This window comes from Lotus japonicus, chromosome 3 (genome assembly GCF_012489685.1).
Source record: "Lotus japonicus ecotype B-129 chromosome 3, LjGifu_v1.2".
Lineage (NCBI taxonomy): Eukaryota > Viridiplantae > Streptophyta > Magnoliopsida > Fabales > Fabaceae > Lotus > Lotus japonicus.
Window position 1 is genome coordinate 74,466,149 of NC_080043.1, and position 17,950 is coordinate 74,484,098.

At 38.2% G+C, this 17,950-nt stretch overlaps 2 protein-coding genes across 2 annotated transcripts; one reads left to right on the forward strand and one right to left on the reverse strand.

Annotated features, from left to right (window-relative positions):
• Positions 1 to 1,194: 1,194 nt before the first annotated feature.
• On the reverse strand, positions 1,195 to 3,129 carry LOC130742614 (putative F-box protein PP2-B12). The gene is made up of 3 exons (XM_057594714.1): positions 2,878 to 3,129; positions 2,653 to 2,771; positions 1,195 to 1,615 (listed from the first exon to the last, which is right to left on the reverse strand). The coding sequence occupies exons 1-3, from the start codon at positions 3,127 to 3,129 to the stop codon at positions 1,195 to 1,197; spliced, it is 792 nt and encodes a 263-aa protein (XP_057450697.1).
• A 6,243-nt stretch (positions 3,130 to 9,372) lies between these two features.
• Positions 9,373 to 13,330, forward strand: LOC130745856 (D-glycerate 3-kinase, chloroplastic). Its single transcript, XM_057598259.1, has 12 exons — positions 9,373 to 9,694; positions 10,238 to 10,623; positions 10,987 to 11,066; positions 11,184 to 11,235; positions 11,337 to 11,378; positions 11,473 to 11,551; positions 11,629 to 11,660; positions 11,746 to 11,814; positions 12,118 to 12,192; positions 12,436 to 12,552; positions 12,783 to 12,833; positions 12,938 to 13,330. Exons 1-12 carry the CDS (start codon positions 9,490 to 9,492, stop codon positions 13,079 to 13,081), a joined length of 1,332 nt encoding a protein of 443 aa, XP_057454242.1. The 5' UTR covers positions 9,373 to 9,489; the 3' UTR covers positions 13,082 to 13,330.
• The last annotated feature ends 4,620 nt before the right edge of the window (positions 13,331 to 17,950 follow it).

Here is a 17,950-nt window from a genome sequence, read left to right on the forward strand (position 1 = left end):
AGCATATGCTCTAATAACATTAATAAAACAGGGAAAAACACAAAGGGAGTTCAAACAGACTTATCCTCAACTCAATTAATCAAAGACGAGGTTTAAGGCTACATATGTGTCAAAATAGGAACTGAGAAAGATCTTTTACAAAAGAAATAATATGACCTAATTGAGAACTCATACTCTAAAAAAATGATAAAAATCCAAACAAAATTAACACAAAGGAAAATTACAAGGAAAGGAATAAGCAAAGGTTTATGGTTTTCTACCTTCAGTGAGTTTGGGCTAGACATACCAGCAACGTTAGGAACACTTTCGTCCTCTAGAAATTTAGGGCCCTCAAACAAGAAATCATCAAACAATAGTCAAACATGTGGCTCTACGGAAATTAAACAAAATAATCTCGATTCATAAGAAAAACAACTCAAAAGGTGACCCTAAGATTGAATAAACCCGAGAAATGCAAATAAGTTTCGTTGTTACCGGTGGTTGCATACTTGCATATTGTGGTTACAAGGGTTTGGAGTCAGGTGTTATAATTTAAGTTAAATCCACATCACCATAAAACCTTAGACACTTAAGGCAATGTGTGTGCAGGCCCTTTGACTTATATACTATTGTACACTTGTTTATTTGTACAATGTAGGACTTCTTTGAGTTACATTTGTGTTACTCTAATATCAAATTACAGTTATCATGAGCCTTCGAAAAAACAGCTATAAGTTAACACTTGGGGTGGTTCACACCACACCTTAAGATTGAGTCACTTAATGACAGTTTCTTGAACCGCCGGTAGCATTGCTTTTTTTAAAGGATCAACGATGGTTGGGTGAATTTCCGCAATAAGTACCCCTCTATCTCTAATTTCTTTTAGTCATTTGAAATTTATAATATATATATTTTTTAAAATTAATATTCAACTTTATATTAATATGAATTTAAAATACACTAATAGTACTTTTACACGGATTCAATTTCTAGTTCAATCAAAAGTTCATTCACCCGGGGGTAATATCCAAAACACATAATTATCCTAGGATACATAAACATAATCTTTTCATAAGAATTATGATGAGCAATATAGCATGTCACAAGAAGACATCACATGCACATGGTACGTTCAAAACTTGAAGCTTCAAATATGCAAGCACTATATGCCATCCAAGACGCAAGACTCATGTATGCATAGTTCAGTGAGTTTTCTTAATTGTCATTCTTAGGCCTAACTTCTATTCCTTCAATAATGAGACCGACATTAAAACAACCATCTATCTGCAAGACACTCATCTCAACTTCTTCATCTTCTAGGCCTGAAATGAAGAACTCGCCCATCTCAATCTCCAACCACCCATCGCTTCTCACACTCGGACCTTGTACTCTATCCCATCGGTCGTGCACCTCGCCTTCCAATGAGTCTGGATTCAAATAGGCAATTTTGGTAATATTATGACCGCCTATGTTGTTGACTGATAACACCACAAGAACTTCATGAAAATTTGGGGCATCGATAATCTTGAATACAAGAAAAGCTCCATACTGAGTATTTGGGGACAAGGAAAATGTGTTTATCATCCCATGAATTTCAAGCCACAGCAAATGCCGAAGCACAACAACATCAGGAAACCTGTTCATAATTTTGCACAAGTTAAAAAGTTAAGGATAGAGGAAAAAAATGTCAAGAGTGATTCATTGTCATTTCTCAATTTGAGACACCAACAAATCTAAAAGAATATGTGAATTTCGATGAAGCAAATATTGCCACAAGACAAATAAATTTCAGTGCGAAGCTGAATTGCACGTACACAAGTATGTGTGTAGATGTAATGAATTTTCTTTCGTAGCAGCAAAGAATGGGAAGATCCAATTAACTTTGTAGCCAATAAATAAGGAGTTGATCATACTGCTATTATTTCATAGGGTGCATTAAGGCCTCACGTTAACTAGAGGTATTGTGCTAAATAAATTCATATAAAGGGTCTCAAATAGATTTTTGAGGAAGAGTAATTTGTTGGGTCCAGGTGGGCCGGCATCCTGCCTAATGTGTGACAAGTGTTCAAAACGGGGCGCTGGTTGCTACTCTATAAGAAAATAATGTTGCGCTCTCACTAACACCAATTGATTTTGGCGTAGTGGTAAGCGTGGATCCAAAAAGTGGTATCAGAGCATGTCCTGTGTTCGAATCCCACATAAGGCATGTTGTGCAACTGGGTTGGCTGGCAGGTGCTGGGGGGATTGTTGGGTCTAGGTGGGCCAGTATCTACCTACTGTGTGATCAATGTTCGAAACGGGGCGTTGGCACCACACTATAAGGAAATAACGTTGTGCCCTCACTAACACCATTTGGTTTTGGCATAGTGGTAAGCGCGTGATCCAAAATAAATAGGAATAACTTGAATCTAATTCTAAGAGTACTGAGGTGCAAGGTGGCAATTGCAACAACATCGTCTATTACTCAACTTTATTATACTCCGAAGTTTTCAAGTGGGTATTGAATCAAAGAAAGAAATGAGAAGACAAACAAAAAAAGAAACCGTAATGGTAAAGTGTTCACTTTTCAAGAGGTTGTTGAATAAACTAATTAACCTGATGTCTAGTTCAGTAAATTAAGTTGTAGCCATAGCTGATAGTAATAAAACAATTACAATGTACCCAAAATCTGACCTTGACTCTGGGAGCGTTGTCCAACACCTGTAGTGATCACCGTTATCCCAAGCAATGAATAGAGCTCTAGCACCAAGCATGAAACACTTCTTCCCACTCTTTTTATCCAGTTGAAAGCTCTGCATGCATTTCGGAATAACACTCAAATTTAATTGATCCTCTGATCGAAAATCCCTAATCTGAGAAGTTAAGCAATCAGATGAGATTGATGATGAGAGTGGTTACCTTTTTACCATTGTCGATGACGACAGGGTGATCAGAGAGATCGAGGTAGAAGCGTTTCTTTGATGAAGCGTTAGCACGAGAAAGAGATTGGGAAACAATGGAATGAGAATCAGAAGGGAGAAAACGATCCCAAACAGCGTCGGAATCGGCAGCGGAGCGGAAGATCTTAGAAACCAGGGAGAGCCTGGCGGCATCCACCGGAGTGGTACGAGACAATATGGCAGCAATACATCCTTCTGGCAGCAACTCCATTGTTTAATTGTGTAAAACTTAATAACAATATTATGTATATATAGGAGTCATTAATCTAAATATTAATAAAGTTCATCTTAGATCATATTAATAAAAATTAATTTGATAGAATGTCTGACTCTGACTAGGCACCTTTTACTTCATCATCATGTCATGTCTCCATAGGTCTTCTTTTTGTAATTTTTGTGGTAACCTTAAAACACTTTGATTATCAAGTCAACAAGCAGAAATAAGAATAATTATTAAAGTAAAAAATAATCAGTAACTTATATACCATAATTCATTCATATGTATATGGCAGGTTATTAAAAATTTGGACTGATTTTATAAAAATATATTTATCAAGTGTATTAAATATTAACATATTTAATCATTTTTATTCTCTTTAATATGATAGACCTCTTGACGTGGGCCTGTTCATAAGATTTATCATATTTATTTTGTAACAAAAATACTAACTAATTATTATTTCATTTAAAAACTTTAAATATTTCTAATGATATTATTGATTATATTAGTTTTTTAGATATAATTTATAGGCACTTTCGGTGTAAAAGAAATTCACATGTACAACTAATCATATAATTCCATTTTTAATTTTAAAAACTTTTTAATTCAAATTATGACATAAAGAATTGATGAATTCTTATTAAATGACTATGCAAAATATTTTTACAAAGTTAGTGCATTGTAATTATGAAAATCTTATTTTTTTCACAATTGAGTATATTAGTAAAATATATATGACAAAATATTAATGGAAATGTTAATTATTATAATTTGGTCAACACTTGAAATAAATTAATTAATATTTATATTATTAACTATATTTGTAAATAAAGAAAATATACTTAAAATTAATATATTAAATATTAAAATTATTTCAATATGGCTTTCAATCGTCATTAATAATTTGAGTAGAATAATTTCAAAGAATTAAGCGATGAAATAAATTATTAAAAGTTAACTGTATTATCATTCCTTTTCCCCTTCCTCTGCTAGGGCTTCATACCCTTTGTTGACTTGCGGCGGCACGAGCTCAGTTCTAGTGGTGGTCCAGTCCTAAATGCAGATGCGGGCGATGATGGAGTTCCGGTGTGCGAGAACGGCATCTCAGATCAAGAATATGAAAAAGGAGGGTTTGCCTAGGTCGTCTTTTACCATGTTCATCAATGGTATCCCTGAAATAGCTGACTACTTCCAGATTTGTGGCCACTTTGGCCAAATCGAAAGCCTGATGAATGTTTTTGTGCAATGATTGTGAAGTATCGAGATGGCTTTTCGTTTCGGGTTCGTGAGATACTCGTCTCTGGAACTCGCTTCACTTGCGATCAATTTGTTCAACGGTGTTTTGATTGGGGGGGGGGGGGCTCGATCCTGTTTGTTGCACTAGCAAGGTTCCCGAGATCAAGGATTTTGGGCAGAGTGCAAACCAGGGCAAATCCCTAACCTCGTAAATCTTGTTTGGGGTGATTTAACATGTCAAGAGGAGGCCATCTAAAATATTTGTGAAGGTTCGACGAAACAAGGCCTTTTCTGATGATGAAAAGACGAGAATCTAAGTCCTCTCTTCGATCCTTCCTTTTATGTTTTCCCAAAGATTCGCGCCTCTAGGGTGCTTGGGTGGCAAGGCTTCTTCGATTGGAAAAATAGAAGGTGTCCCATCGAGGCTCCTTTTCCCAAACTGGGGTTGGGCATCTCCGGTTCTATCGCATATGTATGTTTGGGGGAGCCCTGATCCTTCCCTGTCTCGGGTTGTGACGGTGTTGGCGAGGGCCTGGTGGTTGCTGAGGAGACTACGTTGACAGAGCGTCGGAAGAGAGGCTAGTAAAAGAAAGTCCTAGCAACGGGTAAGCAAATGGTTCCAGGAGCTTCAATCTAAGAGGTCGCAGAGTTTCTGGTGGTTGAGATTTTTCCTGTAAAGGGTTCTTCAATAATTCTTTCCGGAGCTCGTGGTCCCATTTGTGCTTTGCAGCGAGCTCGAAGGGATGTTTTTTAGTTTTAGCTTGAGTCTGCTAGTTTTTCTTTTGTTAGGCGTTTGAGCAATTCATTTGTGGACTATTTAGTCAGGAACGCTTGCACCTATGCAGATATGGTGTGGGTGGAGGAGGTTCCTCAGCATGTGGTTCATTTGATGAACATTGATGTACTTGCTTCTTTGCCTTCTGGCATTTAATTAATTTGTGCATAATTTTATTTTGTTTTAGCATTTGGGCAATTCATTTGTGGACTATTTAGCCAGGAATGCTTCCACCTACGTAGATATGGTGTGGGTGGAGAAGGTTCCTCAACATGTGGTTCATTTGGTGAACATTGATGTACTTGCTTCTTTGCCTTCTGGCGTTTAATTAATTTGTGCGTAATTTCAAAAAAAGTTAAAATCAACTAAGAGATGAAGATTGTGAGTAGCTTCTGGATATTATAATTGATTCTAAAAAAACTAATAAAAATATGGTATTGTTCACATAATGCACGCTTAGATGATCCAGCTAGGTCAAAATATAGTACAAAAGTGAGCTTAGATTGCTCTCGTCCATTTCCACTCTTAGAGTGATACATCTTTAACATTGCCTAAAATGACACTAATCATTCCTTTCTCGGACTTTATGGCCTTAAATGTAATCCCCCGATAATGTTTTTGCCGCTTTCATCCTGATTTCTTGATTTTTTTTTCCTTGCTCATGCAATTGGTTTGGCTGAAACATTATTGGAAAATAAATCATTTGCCTAATTTTAGGGTATCATGTGTCATGATCAGAATGGTTTTATCAGTTCCATGTAGGAGTAACTATGATTCTTGTGGACAGATTTCTTACAGAGGATATTTTGAAGCCAAATGACAACACTGTTGCGGAATAAATGGCCTTTTTAACTTGTAATTTCCTTTGAAAAGAATGTGTCTTTTATTAAGAAGTACTAGGGACTTCTTAAGGTCAACACATCAAGCTAGACTAAGGAAGAAAGCTCTATAGGGACTTCCTCAATCCAAACATCATTCTTCAAACGAAAAAGAAAGCCTGGCTAAAAAGTTAGCAGCATAATTACCAGAATGAAGAAGAAATGCAAATCTAAAAACATCAAAGCTAGAAGTCAAATATGTGCAGTCACGAAGGGCGCCTTTAGGTCTTATATAGGTGAAGACAATCAGTTTCAAGGCACACTCTCGTGAAGCAAAGAATCTGATGCTATAGAAAGAGTCCACCTGAAGCTAAGAGCCTCCACAATAAATAAAGACAAAACATCCATTCACATCACGTTGCCATCGCCAACACCTCCCCATGTTCGTCCTGAGCAACAAAACCAAAACCGGCCAAGCTAAAAGGAGCTACAAATGCATCAAAATTAATTTTCACAACCTCCCCAACACGACGACACCAAGTCACTAAAAGAATAGTCTGAGGCTACGATCTAGACCATGATACGATTACTATCGATGAGAGACGAAATCCACCAGCACGACCCAAAATCTGCAACAAAGAAAACCTGACTTTGCGAAAAGAAAGTTGCTCCTTAACTCCCGAATACAATATAAAATAATGAGAAAGGAACCAATACCATTTGGGTCATCACACACCAAGAAGCAGCCATAAGCTTATGCATGAGGTACTCACATTTAAGACGAAGACTAAGGGGAGAAGCAAACCATACCCCTTTGACCATCGAACAAAACAACAAGGCATGGCAAACTGACTCTGGGTTGTGAGGCATAAAAGACACAAGGGATCATGTTGGGGGAGACATGGGAGCCCATAGACCGAGGAACAAGACACCAAGAGATCTCGACGCCACATCTTAACCCAAAACCTTAAGGCATTAGGTGTATGGGTCCTCTCACTTATAAAGTGCTCATCTCTCATCTAACCATCCAATGTGGGACTTCTTTACTCACACTTGAATTCCCAACAATCTCCCCCTCAAGTGTGAGTCCATCTCAAGCGGAAACCTCCAATCACTTGCATCGCCGTTGGATCTCCATCAACGGGACACGCCGCCTAGCCACCACTGCTAGGAAGATTTTCGACACAAGGAGCCGTCACCATGATCGTACTAACCATCGGCTCTGATACCACTGTTGGGCCGCAAGACGATAAATCGGAGGATCATCACATTGGGCTTACATGAGCACACCAAAGTGGATTGGACACCACATATTTTACCCAAAACCTTAAGGCAATGGGTGTATGGGTCACATCTCTTATAAACTCTCCCTCTCACCTTGACTTCTCCGATGTAGGACTTGACTCCAACACTTGATTCCAACAATCTCCCCCTCAAGTGTGAGTCCCTCAACCACATCATCCATGGTCCTCCCGTTTGCGGAAGCTATCCACCTTGCACCGCCGTTCGCTTCACCGCGTCAACGGAACCCGCCGCCTAGCCGCACCGCTAGGAAGACTTTCGACATAAGGAGCCGTCATGGTCCCACGAACCATCGACTCTGATACCACTTGTTGGTGAGAGTCACAACGAGGACCCACAGGCAAAGGCCGAGAGGAGACACCAAGGAGATCTCTTGGTGTCTTGATTCTCGGCCCATGGGCTCCCATGTCTCCCCCAACAAATGGTATCAGAGCCGATGGTTCGTGGAACCATGACGACTCCTTGTGTCGAAAGTCTTCCTAGCAGTGTGACTAGGCAGCGAGTTCCGTTGGCAGCGAACGACGGTACAAGGTGGATAGCTTCCGTAGACGGGAGGACCATGGGTGATGTGGTTGAGGGACTCACATTTGAGGGGGAGATTGTTGGAATCAAGTGTAATTAGAGTCAAGTCCCACATCGGAGAAGTCAAGGTAAGAGGGAGAGTTTATAAGGAGGTGGACCCATAAACCTAATGCCTTAAGGTTTTGGGTTAAGATGTGGTGTCCAAGATCTCCTTGGTGTCTCCTCTCGGCCTTGGCCCATGGGTCCTCGTCGTGCCTCTCACCAACAAGTGGTATCAGAGTCGATGGTTCGTGGGACCATGACAGCTCCTTATGTCGAAAGTCTTCCTAGCGGTGCGGCTAGGCGGCGGGTTCCGGTGACGCGGTGAAGCGAACGGCGGTGCGAGGTGGATAGCTTCCGCAAACGGGAGGACCATGGATGATGTGGTTGAGGGACTCACACTTGAGGGGGAGATTGTTGGAATCAAGTGTTGGAGTCAAGTCTCACATCGGAGAAGTCAAGGTGAGAGGGAGAGTTTATAAGAGATGTGACCCATAAACCTAATGCCTTAAGGTTTTGGGTTAAGATGTGGTGTCCAAGATCTCCTTGGTGTCTCCTCTCGACCTTGCCCCATGGGTCCTCGTCGTGACTCTCCCCAATAGATCAATCTCCAAACTGTGATGATGAAGCTTAGCGCGCATTGAGAAAAGATCTAAGCAAGCTCGCCAACCTGTTTCTTTGCACAGGGGGATCATGTCAAGCTGCCATAATTTTCGCTAGAGTCTCGCAAGAAGGGTTGGCATGGACGACGACGAACCAAAGGAAGAAGCCTTCATGCCGCAAATAAACACGTACCTCAATCTCGTATTATAGAGCTTGTCTAAAGATGAGGCCAACATAACAAGTCCTCCTACTGATGCAATGATAGAGGAATAGTAAGAATCATCTTAGTTGTAGGAGGCCAAAAAGATGCTCAATAAGAGACCTATTCCACATAGAAGAAGATAGTAAAATCAAATAAAAAACAGTAGAAGGCCACCTCATTCAGAAAAACAAGGGGAGCCTCATTCGAAATCTAATGATCACCATCAATCTTAGCAGTCATTCATTACCAATTTTCTAGAAACTATTATGCTTAAAAACCCAACTAGCCCGAAGAATTCTCAACCACGCATAACTCGACCGATATCCTTCTTTCGCCTCTAAGATATTTACCATTTGGAAAATAAACTCCATTGAACACACGATCGAGTAAAAAGTGAAATGAGACATAATCCTCCACTAATCATTCCCCACAAGTACAATATTAAAAATCTTAAAATCTTTGAAACCAAGACCTCCGTCACCATTGGATCGACACAATTTATCCTCTTTGACCCTAAAAAACTATTTTGTTGGTCCTTTCATGAAAAATTACTGAGCAAATATTGAAAAATAAATCTAACAAAAACATAATTATTCTTCGAATTATCTAGATTCATTTAGAGGGGAAAAAACTTAGCTAGGAGCTTTACCGGCATATCAGATATGACACCAACTTTCAGGACCTGTTTGTTTATTTATTTATTTTTATTGATATATATTTATATGGTCATCCTTTTCCATTATCATTATCATGTCCTTTCACTACTGTTACACCTGTACAGGAAAACAATCAAAACTGGCATAGACAAGGTTCAGCTTTGCTCCATTGCAGAAAGAAAGAGAGAGATATATAAAATGGCGACTTTGAATGTCTTATTATCTCAACCATGTCAGGCTACAACTTTGCCCTCTTTCTATTGTTCTAGTACTATTACTAACAATCATGCCTCTGACAATTGTAAACTGCATTTGTGTTCAAACTCTCGTAACTCCCCTCTCCTTTCTTCCCAATCAAACAGTTCTCAGTTCTCTAAAACCCTTACCCACTCCTCAAAATCAGGTACTTCTTCACTGTACTCAGTTTGCTTGATTCACTAGTAAGTGTGTTTGGATCATCATTGGTAGAATTGATTCTGGACAAAATTAATTCTACTAAATGTGTGTTAAAATGATGTGATTTATATTTGAATTCCAGTTTTTGTAGCGCAATGTTTTGAAATTCAATTGTAAACTTTCAGAATTGATTATGTTCAATGCAGAACCAACTATATGCTGTGGCAAGTCGATCGAATTCTTGACACATGAAATCAATTTTACCAATATACTCATTAGAATTGATTTTAACCAAGTAGAGGTGATTTGGCAACTAGATCCAATTCTTGTTTTCTATAATGTTGTTTGGGTGCTATATGGCATTGTATGAGGGAAAAGTCTAAACTGAATGTATCCCAGAACTGGATTAATTTACCTGCTGTAGGGAATGAGTGGAGTGGAAAATTTTGCAAGTTTTCATGTCTTTTTTGTTGTGAATTCAGTTAAATTTTTCATGCTTCTGAATATCATATCTGGGATCTTTAATGTGCAATTTCAATTTCTTCCTCAGGCAGTGGAAGCTCATGGCTGCAACATGATTACACTACAACTAGTATTGCTACTAGTAATGAGTACGGAGAGGGTCCTTTAAATTCGGTATTCCCTGCAAAATCTGCTCAAGTTTCCTCTGTGGAGGATCTTTATGAATTTATTTGCTCAGGACCTTTGCTAAACAAAATTGGTTTGACACAAGAGAAGGTGGCAGAGTCCATAGATAAGTGGCTATCATACGGTCGGTATCTATGCCAATTGTTTCAGCTTAATGAATTGTTTTTAACAGTGCCTCAAAAGATTCGGGTCTATCACTACTATATACCAGTCTTCCTCTGGTGTGAGGATCAGGTTGTTCAGCACCAAGCCATGGCAAAGAATAAAGAAGATACACCCCCTTTAGTGGTATACATTCCACAATTCTCTATCTTTTTATCTCTCATATTTTTGTTTTCTGTATGTGTGGTTCAAGTGGTACGAGTTTGTCTGTGAAATAAACCTCGCTAGGAGAGCTAGTCCCAGTCCTACCAAGATGCGGTTGCTCCCGGCTCAAACAGGACTGTCTCTCATGGAGGATACATGTGTTAGACCAACAAAGATTATAAATGTTCTGGATCATTTGCTAAATTATAATGATATTCAAAATTGTTTTAGTTGTAGTAATTTTAATGAAGGTATACTTTTGCTGAGACTGCAACTAAAATTACAGAAAGCTTTTTTAATTTTATGATAACATACCTCTTAAATTTTTCACTCGGTATGGCTCAGATTGGATTTAGTGCTCCCCAAGGCTGTGGAAAGACAACCCTTGTCTATGCTCTTGATTATCTTTTCAGGGTAACTGGGAGGTTTGTTCTGAACTTGGAAGAAACTGTGACTTTGAATTTATCCTTTGAAAGAAATGACTATCTAAAAGGGTTTTAGACATGAATTAACAAATGGCTGATACTTGTTAAAATTTTCAGGAAGTCAGCAACAATATCCATAGATGATTTTTATTTGACAGCAGAAGGTCAGGTACATGGAATCCTTAATATACTTATACCTTTTTCCATTGATACTACCACCTTGATGTTTTTTCTTTTGCTTGGTTGACAAATTATACATTTGGATTATAGAGTAAACTGAGAGAAGCTAATCCAGGAAATGCACTTCTTGAGGTAGCCATTCACATGTTTTGTGGAGTGATTAACTGAACAGTATATTTTGTACAATTGTTGAACAAGAATATTTTGCTTGACTTGTTCTTCGCAGTTTCGTGGAAATGCAGGAAGTCATGATCTTGCTTTATCTGTTGAAACTCTCACAGCTCTAGCAAAATTGACATCACCAGGTGTGTCTCCAACAGAACTTTTATCTTTTTAACATGTTGTATTTAGTTCATCATTTTTTGTTGTTTGAAGTTTCCAGGTATGAAGATGAAGCTACCAAGATATGATAAAGTAAGGGCATAACTTGCAATTTTTTTTGTTACTTAGCCAAATTTTTACTTCTTAGTTGCTGATGGTTATTTGTCTTGATTTGTAGTCTGCATTTAATGGAAGAGGTGATCGTGATGACCCTTCAAATTGGCCAGAAATTGAAGGACCCCTTAATGTAAGAAAACTTCAACTATGACTCTTTAGCTGTTTCTCACTTGTTAGGTTCATTTGGTAACAAATGATCCAACACAGCAAAAATAAAAAATAAAAATAAAAATCTTGCTGAAGTGTACTTAGTTCTGAATATGATGATATCCCGCTTTGAAAGGACTAGATTTGGGTGCAGAACTTAAATCATAATAAAATATGTGGCGTTAGTCTTGAAATGAAACAAATTAAAATTGGTTATTTAATATCTCACTTCAATTTCTTTTCAATTTGTTGATCTTTCGATTGATGTGAATGGATGGCCCTTTAGGTTGTGTTATTTGAAGGCTGGATGCTAGGTTTCAAGCCCGTTCCAATGGAAGTTGTAAAGGCTGTTGATCCCCAGGTTAGAATTTTAGAATGACAAAATTTAGTTCTTTCTTCTTCTCACATTGAGTGCATGTTTGGAAATTATTCTGTAATTGATTCTAAACCCAGGATTAGTTAGGGAGAAAAGCTTATGTCAGTGTTGCTTCTGAGTTTTGAGAATCGATAACGAGGAAAAAGAAGTTGATCCAAACTCTATAGGTTGTAGTAGCGTATTCTTATAATGGCAGGAAATATCACTTAATTGTGCTTGATTTTACAGCTAGAAACTGTGAATAAAAACCTTGAAGCTTACTATGATTCATGGGACAAATTCATAAAGTCATGGATAGTCATCAAGATTAAAGACCCAGATTGTGTCTACAATTGGCGTTTGCAGGTAGGCTGCTTTTAAAACCCCTTTCAAAAGTTATACAGTGTTTGTCTGTACAAAACCGGATTAGAATATTCTCATGTTACATAATAGTCTCGTGTAAACTTTGCATAAGTATTTAATAAGTACGAAGAATGACAATGTGATGTGAAGTTTTCACATGAGATGATCCTGATCGGGACAGAACCTTATTGTGATTGCTGATTCAAATTTCACTTGTGTGATTCAAATTTCAGGCAGAGATTGCCATGAGGGAAGCAGGCAACCCTGGAATGTCTGATGAGGAGGTCTATTACCGATATGCATATATGTTCTTTTTATTACCTTCAACCAATGTCTAGTTTAAAATGACTCAAATTAACAAGATAATGTGATGGTTGGTGCATTTCAGGTGAGAGATTTTGTTTCTCGGTACCTGCCAGCATACAACGCTTACCTTCCTACACTTTACTCTGAGGGTCCAAATGGGTCAGATCCACACCATCTGCTAACCATTGAGATAGATGAAGGCAGAAACCCCATCTTGGGTGACTAAGAGTACTAAATTAAGTTTGATCAGCAGAGGAGATAAATTAAGCTATGTTTATCATTTTCCTTGAAATGTGTTGTAAATATTTTCATTTAATACATGAATTACAGCTATTACTTTCTTGTTTTCCTTGAGAAAAAAGTGAAGAAAGTAATGGTAGAAGTGCTCAATACCTGAAGATTACTACTAGTCTACTAGTAATTGATAATGGCATTCTTTTACAATCCCAAACAGTTATCAAGTAATTTTGAGTAATGTGTTTCTGCATTCAGATATCACTTTACATAACATTGGAACAGTTTCGTAAAAGAATCTTTGATGGTTTAATAGGTCCTTTTGTCACTTTTTTTCTTTCTTTCTTTTGTCTGCAAACAATCATTCTATCTTTCCTCTACTTGGGCCCCGGGCTATCAGCTGAAGTGAAGAGAATTTTAGCTGAGGCCCATACTGACTCCTTCTTGCTGGGATAGGTTGACCTATTTTGAATTTAAGAGAATTGACAGAAAAAAAAAAGAAGAAGAATTTATGAAAAGACCAGGGTGTTTGCACAAAAATGACAGAGATGACTTAGGGTGTGTTTGCATAGTCGTTGGGGCGAATGTCAACCAACATCAGATAAAAAATGCAGCTCCATTCAGTTTCCTACCTTGGAAATCAGTTTGCTGATGTAGATATATGTTCCAACTGAAGTGAACATATAAACTAACAAACACACACTAAGGTAAGGAAGTCCGACTCATATCATCCGTTGAACCATAAAAAACTCAGATCATTTTTTTATAAGGACATCCGATAAAAAAAAAGATCATTCTCTTACTTTTGCTTTTAGACAAATTCTCCTCTTGTCTTATCTCCTTATGAGATTTAGCTTTCTTTAAAGCGAGACAATCACTAGACTTATAGGGTAAAGTAAGTCATTACCATCATTGATTGGTAACTCAATGGACATTTGATAATATACATGTACAAGTAGTGTTTTAAAAATCGGCTCGCTCATCAACTCAGTGTGAGTGCTGAGTTATTGGATCACTTGTTTGAATATTTGGCTCAGTGTATATTAAAAAATTAGAAAAAAATGTAATACAATATAAAGTTTAGATATATAAAATAAATGACGTGAGTAATCAGTAAATTAGATGGTGGTGTAGTGGTAAAAGTTTTGCAAATCTTCGTTCAAGCCCGTACTCAATTCCTCCCCACATTTTTGGAGTTAAATAATTGTTGGATAACTACTCTAGTCGAATTGGGCTTAGTTGCATGACCCACTGTCCACATAATTAAAAAAATGAAAGGCCCAATGCTGAACAACTATACTCTAAATCAAATTGGGCTACATGCAAGACTCATTCTCAACAGATAAAAAGGAAATAGGTAACTCGTCTATCGGACCAAAAATCGGTCGAGTCACTGAGTCAACCATTGAACCGATCGAGTCAAACCGGTTCCCACCGAGTTGCATGCATCAGTCATCACTTAATGGGCCCTTTGTTGTATCATCGATACCCGCATCACTTAATGGGCCCTTTGCTTTTCTATTGCCATGGGAAATATTAGACAATGGACCTAACCTAACCCATATCAACCTCCTTCAATTTAAAATAGTAGCATCCACACTGGCCAAGCCAACACAAGCCTCCACCCATTTCCTTTCTTGCTCTTTCGCCCTAATTATGCGGTTCTACCTCAAATCTTTCATAATCAATTACTATCACCGGGTTCAATACGTCATATGTCAAACAACATCCTTCATTTTTTTCGCTCTTTTTTTTGTGTCAAACAACCGATTTTATTTATTTTATTTTTTTTACAAAAAAACCCTATTTTTTCTAATTTGAACCATTTTTTACTAGCATTGGTGGCCTAACTGGTACTTGTTGGAAGTCAATTATGAAAGTCCATGGTTCAAATTATGGGTGAACCTAATATGCACCAATTTTAGGTGGTGTAATTTTACACCACCTACTTTGACTGGGTATAGCAGGTCAACACATTATTTTTTTAAAGAAAAAATATCATTAAAAATTTGTTATGTATTAAATTTCTTTAAAAAAAAATGTGTTGACCTATTATAGCAGGGTAAAAAAAGTGGTCTAAAATTAGACAACTTTAAAAGTGGTCCACATTAGGGGTCACCTCAAATTATATCCTGCTCGTAACTTTTTTTTTGAACGTTCATGCTCATAACTTGATTCCCAAACTTATTTTTATCTCTTCTTACGTTCAACATAATATATCAATTTTTAGAAATAAAAAATATGATAGATTTTGTCACCTATTAAAATTTTGTTTTTGAGTGGCCCATGATATGGATCTCAACAAAAAATTCCAACTTTTGACCCATGATATTGACCGACTACAATTTGGGTCATCAGGCTACCTTCATTCAAAGACCATTATTACCTTAGTGAAAATAAATGGTAGATTTATCACTGCATTAGTCACTGACTGTTGTAAATACTAGTTAGTTAGTTTGTTATGGTTGGTTAGTTGCAGTTGGTTAGTTAACCATTCTGGTTAGTTAGTTGAACCATGGTTAGTAGGAACTTTACTCTTTGTATATAAGCAATATCTACTGTACAATCTAGTCATTCGATTGAATCAAATTTCAGTTCATATACATTTCACTTCTTCTTCTTCGTTTTCTCCAAGAACCTGCAAGTTTGCAAGTTTATTCTTCATAATGTGTTGTTTCTGCCAAATTTCCAGTTCAACTTGATTTCAGTACACAAGTTAGTCAAATCCCTTGCTTATAAACTGAGCTTTTATGGTTATATTGTTTATGACCTGAAAACTAAAGCCATTTCCATCTCTAGAAATGTGGTTTTCCATGAAAACATCTTCCCTTATTTTTCTTTATCTACTTTTGACAATGACCACACAACTTTTCCTCAACCCACTTTTATCACAGCAGAACCTTTTGACTACACTTGTTCCAATGATCACCCTATTCTTACCAACCAGCTTGTATTAGCAGGCCCTGTTCCACAGGAAGAAGGTAATATCCAGAGGGTATCTTCACGAGCTAGGAGACCACCCTCCTATTTACAAGATTATCATTGTACTCTCAATGTCTCAGCTGCTATGCCAAGTTCTTCAACAAGCAATGGTTCTCCTTCCACAAACAAAGGTATTTCTTATCCTTTATCCCAAGTACTTTCTTACCAGAATTTAGCTCCTTCATATCGTACCTTCATCATGAATATCACCACAGTAGTTGAGCCTAGTAGATATTCAGAGGCAGTGAAGCATGAATGTTGGAGAAAGGCTATGACACAAGAGATTGAGGCCCTGGAAAGAAACAAGACATGGATACTCGTAGATAAGCCACCTGATAAGACACCAATTGGGTGTAAGTGGGTCTACAAAATCAAGTATAAGCAAGATGGGACAATTGAGAGGTATAAAGCCCGCTTGGTTGTCAAAGGGTACACACAAATAGAAGGCATTGACTTCATGGACACCTTCTCACCAGTAGCAAAAATGACAACCCTCAGAGTGTTGCTTGCTTTGGTTGCTACAAATAATTGGTTTCTACATCAACTAGATGTTGATAATGCCTTCCTTCATGCTAGTTTGGATGAGGAAATTTATATGGCTTTACCTCAAGGACTCCACTCACCAAAACCAAACCAAGTTTGTCTTCTTCAAAAGTCGCTTTATGGGCTTAAGCAAGCCAGCCGCCAGTGGTACTCTACCTTGGTCCAAGCTCTTCAAGCTCTTGGTTTTGTTCAGAGTTCTGCTGATCATACTTTATACATCAAGCAAGGAAAATCAGGAGCATTCACTGCTCTACTTCTTTATGTAGATGATGTTTTGTTGGCAGGGAATGATATGACTGAAATTCAGTTAGTAAAGGATTCTCTCCATGCTAAGTTTCGAATCAAAGACTTGGGTGAGGCAAAATATTTCCTTGGTTTGGAAATTGCAAGGTCTTCCGCCGGCATAGTGTTGAATCAACGCAAGTATGCTTTGGAATTGTTGTCAGACTCAGGTTTGCTTGGCTGTAAACCAGTGTCCACTCCCATGGATAGTTCTATGAAGATGGGAGCTTCCTCTGGCACACCTCTTGCTGATATCAGCTCTTATCGTCGTCTCATTGGTAGGCTTCTCTACCTTACCACTACCAGACCCGACATCTCTTTTGCGGTAAACCAGTTGAGTCAGTATCTCTCCGCTCCCACTGATGTTCATGAGGCAGCAGCACACCGTGTTCTTCACTACATCAAAGGAAACCCAGGTTGTGGTCTTCTTTACTCAGCTAGCTCTTCTTCCACACTTACAGCTTTCAGCGACTCTGATTGGGCCGGTTGTGTTGACACTCGTAGATCTATCACGGGGTATTGCACGTTCCTGGGTTCATCCCTGATCTCGTGGCGTTCTAAGAAACAGAACACTGCATCTCGCTCTTCCTGCGAAGCTGAATACCGGGCCATGGCAGCTGCTGTATGTGAAATTCAATGGCTGAGCTACCTATTGAAGGACCTTCAAGCACCATCTCAGTCGCCTGTGTCTATGTACTGTGATAATCAATCAGCTATCCATATAGCTCATAACCCTAGCTTCCACGAGAGAACAAAGCACATCGAGTTGGACTGCCACATTGTTCGTGAGAAGTTGCAACAAGGACTGGTTCATCTGCTTCCAGTCACATCTTCTAATCAACTCGCGGACATCTTCACAAAGCCTTTAACTCCAGCACCGTTTCGTAGTATCTTCTCCAAACTGGGAGTACATGACATTCACTCTCCAGTTTGAGGGGGGCTATTACCTTAGTGAAAATAAATGGTAGATTTATCACTGCATTAGTCACTGACTGTTGTAAATACTAGTTAGTTAGTTTGTTATGGTTGGTTAGTTGCAGTTGGTTAGTTAACC

What these genes read in the sequence shown, in the direction of transcription:
- LOC130742614 (XM_057594714.1), bottom strand. Translation starts at nt 3,129, where the DNA reads ATGGAGTTGCTGCCAGAAGGATGTATTGCTGCCATATTGTCTCGTACC. An exon ending in TCATCGACAATGGTAAAAAG is followed by an intron (nt 2,772 to 2,877) that starts GTAACCACTCTC and finishes AAATGCATGCAG; the next exon opens with AGCTTTCAACTGGATAAAAA. An exon ending in ACAACGCTCCCAGAGTCAAG is followed by an intron (nt 1,616 to 2,652) that starts GTCAGATTTTGG and finishes AATTATGAACAG; the next exon opens with GTTTCCTGATGTTGTTGTGC.
- LOC130745856 (XM_057598259.1), top strand. Translation starts at nt 9,490, where the DNA reads ATGGCGACTTTGAATGTCTTATTATCTCAACCATGTCAGGCTACAACT. An exon ending in TACCCACTCCTCAAAATCAG is followed by an intron (nt 9,695 to 10,237) that starts GTACTTCTTCAC and finishes TTTCTTCCTCAG; the next exon opens with GCAGTGGAAGCTCATGGCTG. An exon ending in AAGATACACCCCCTTTAGTG is followed by an intron (nt 10,624 to 10,986) that starts GTATACATTCCA and finishes GGTATGGCTCAG; the next exon opens with ATTGGATTTAGTGCTCCCCA.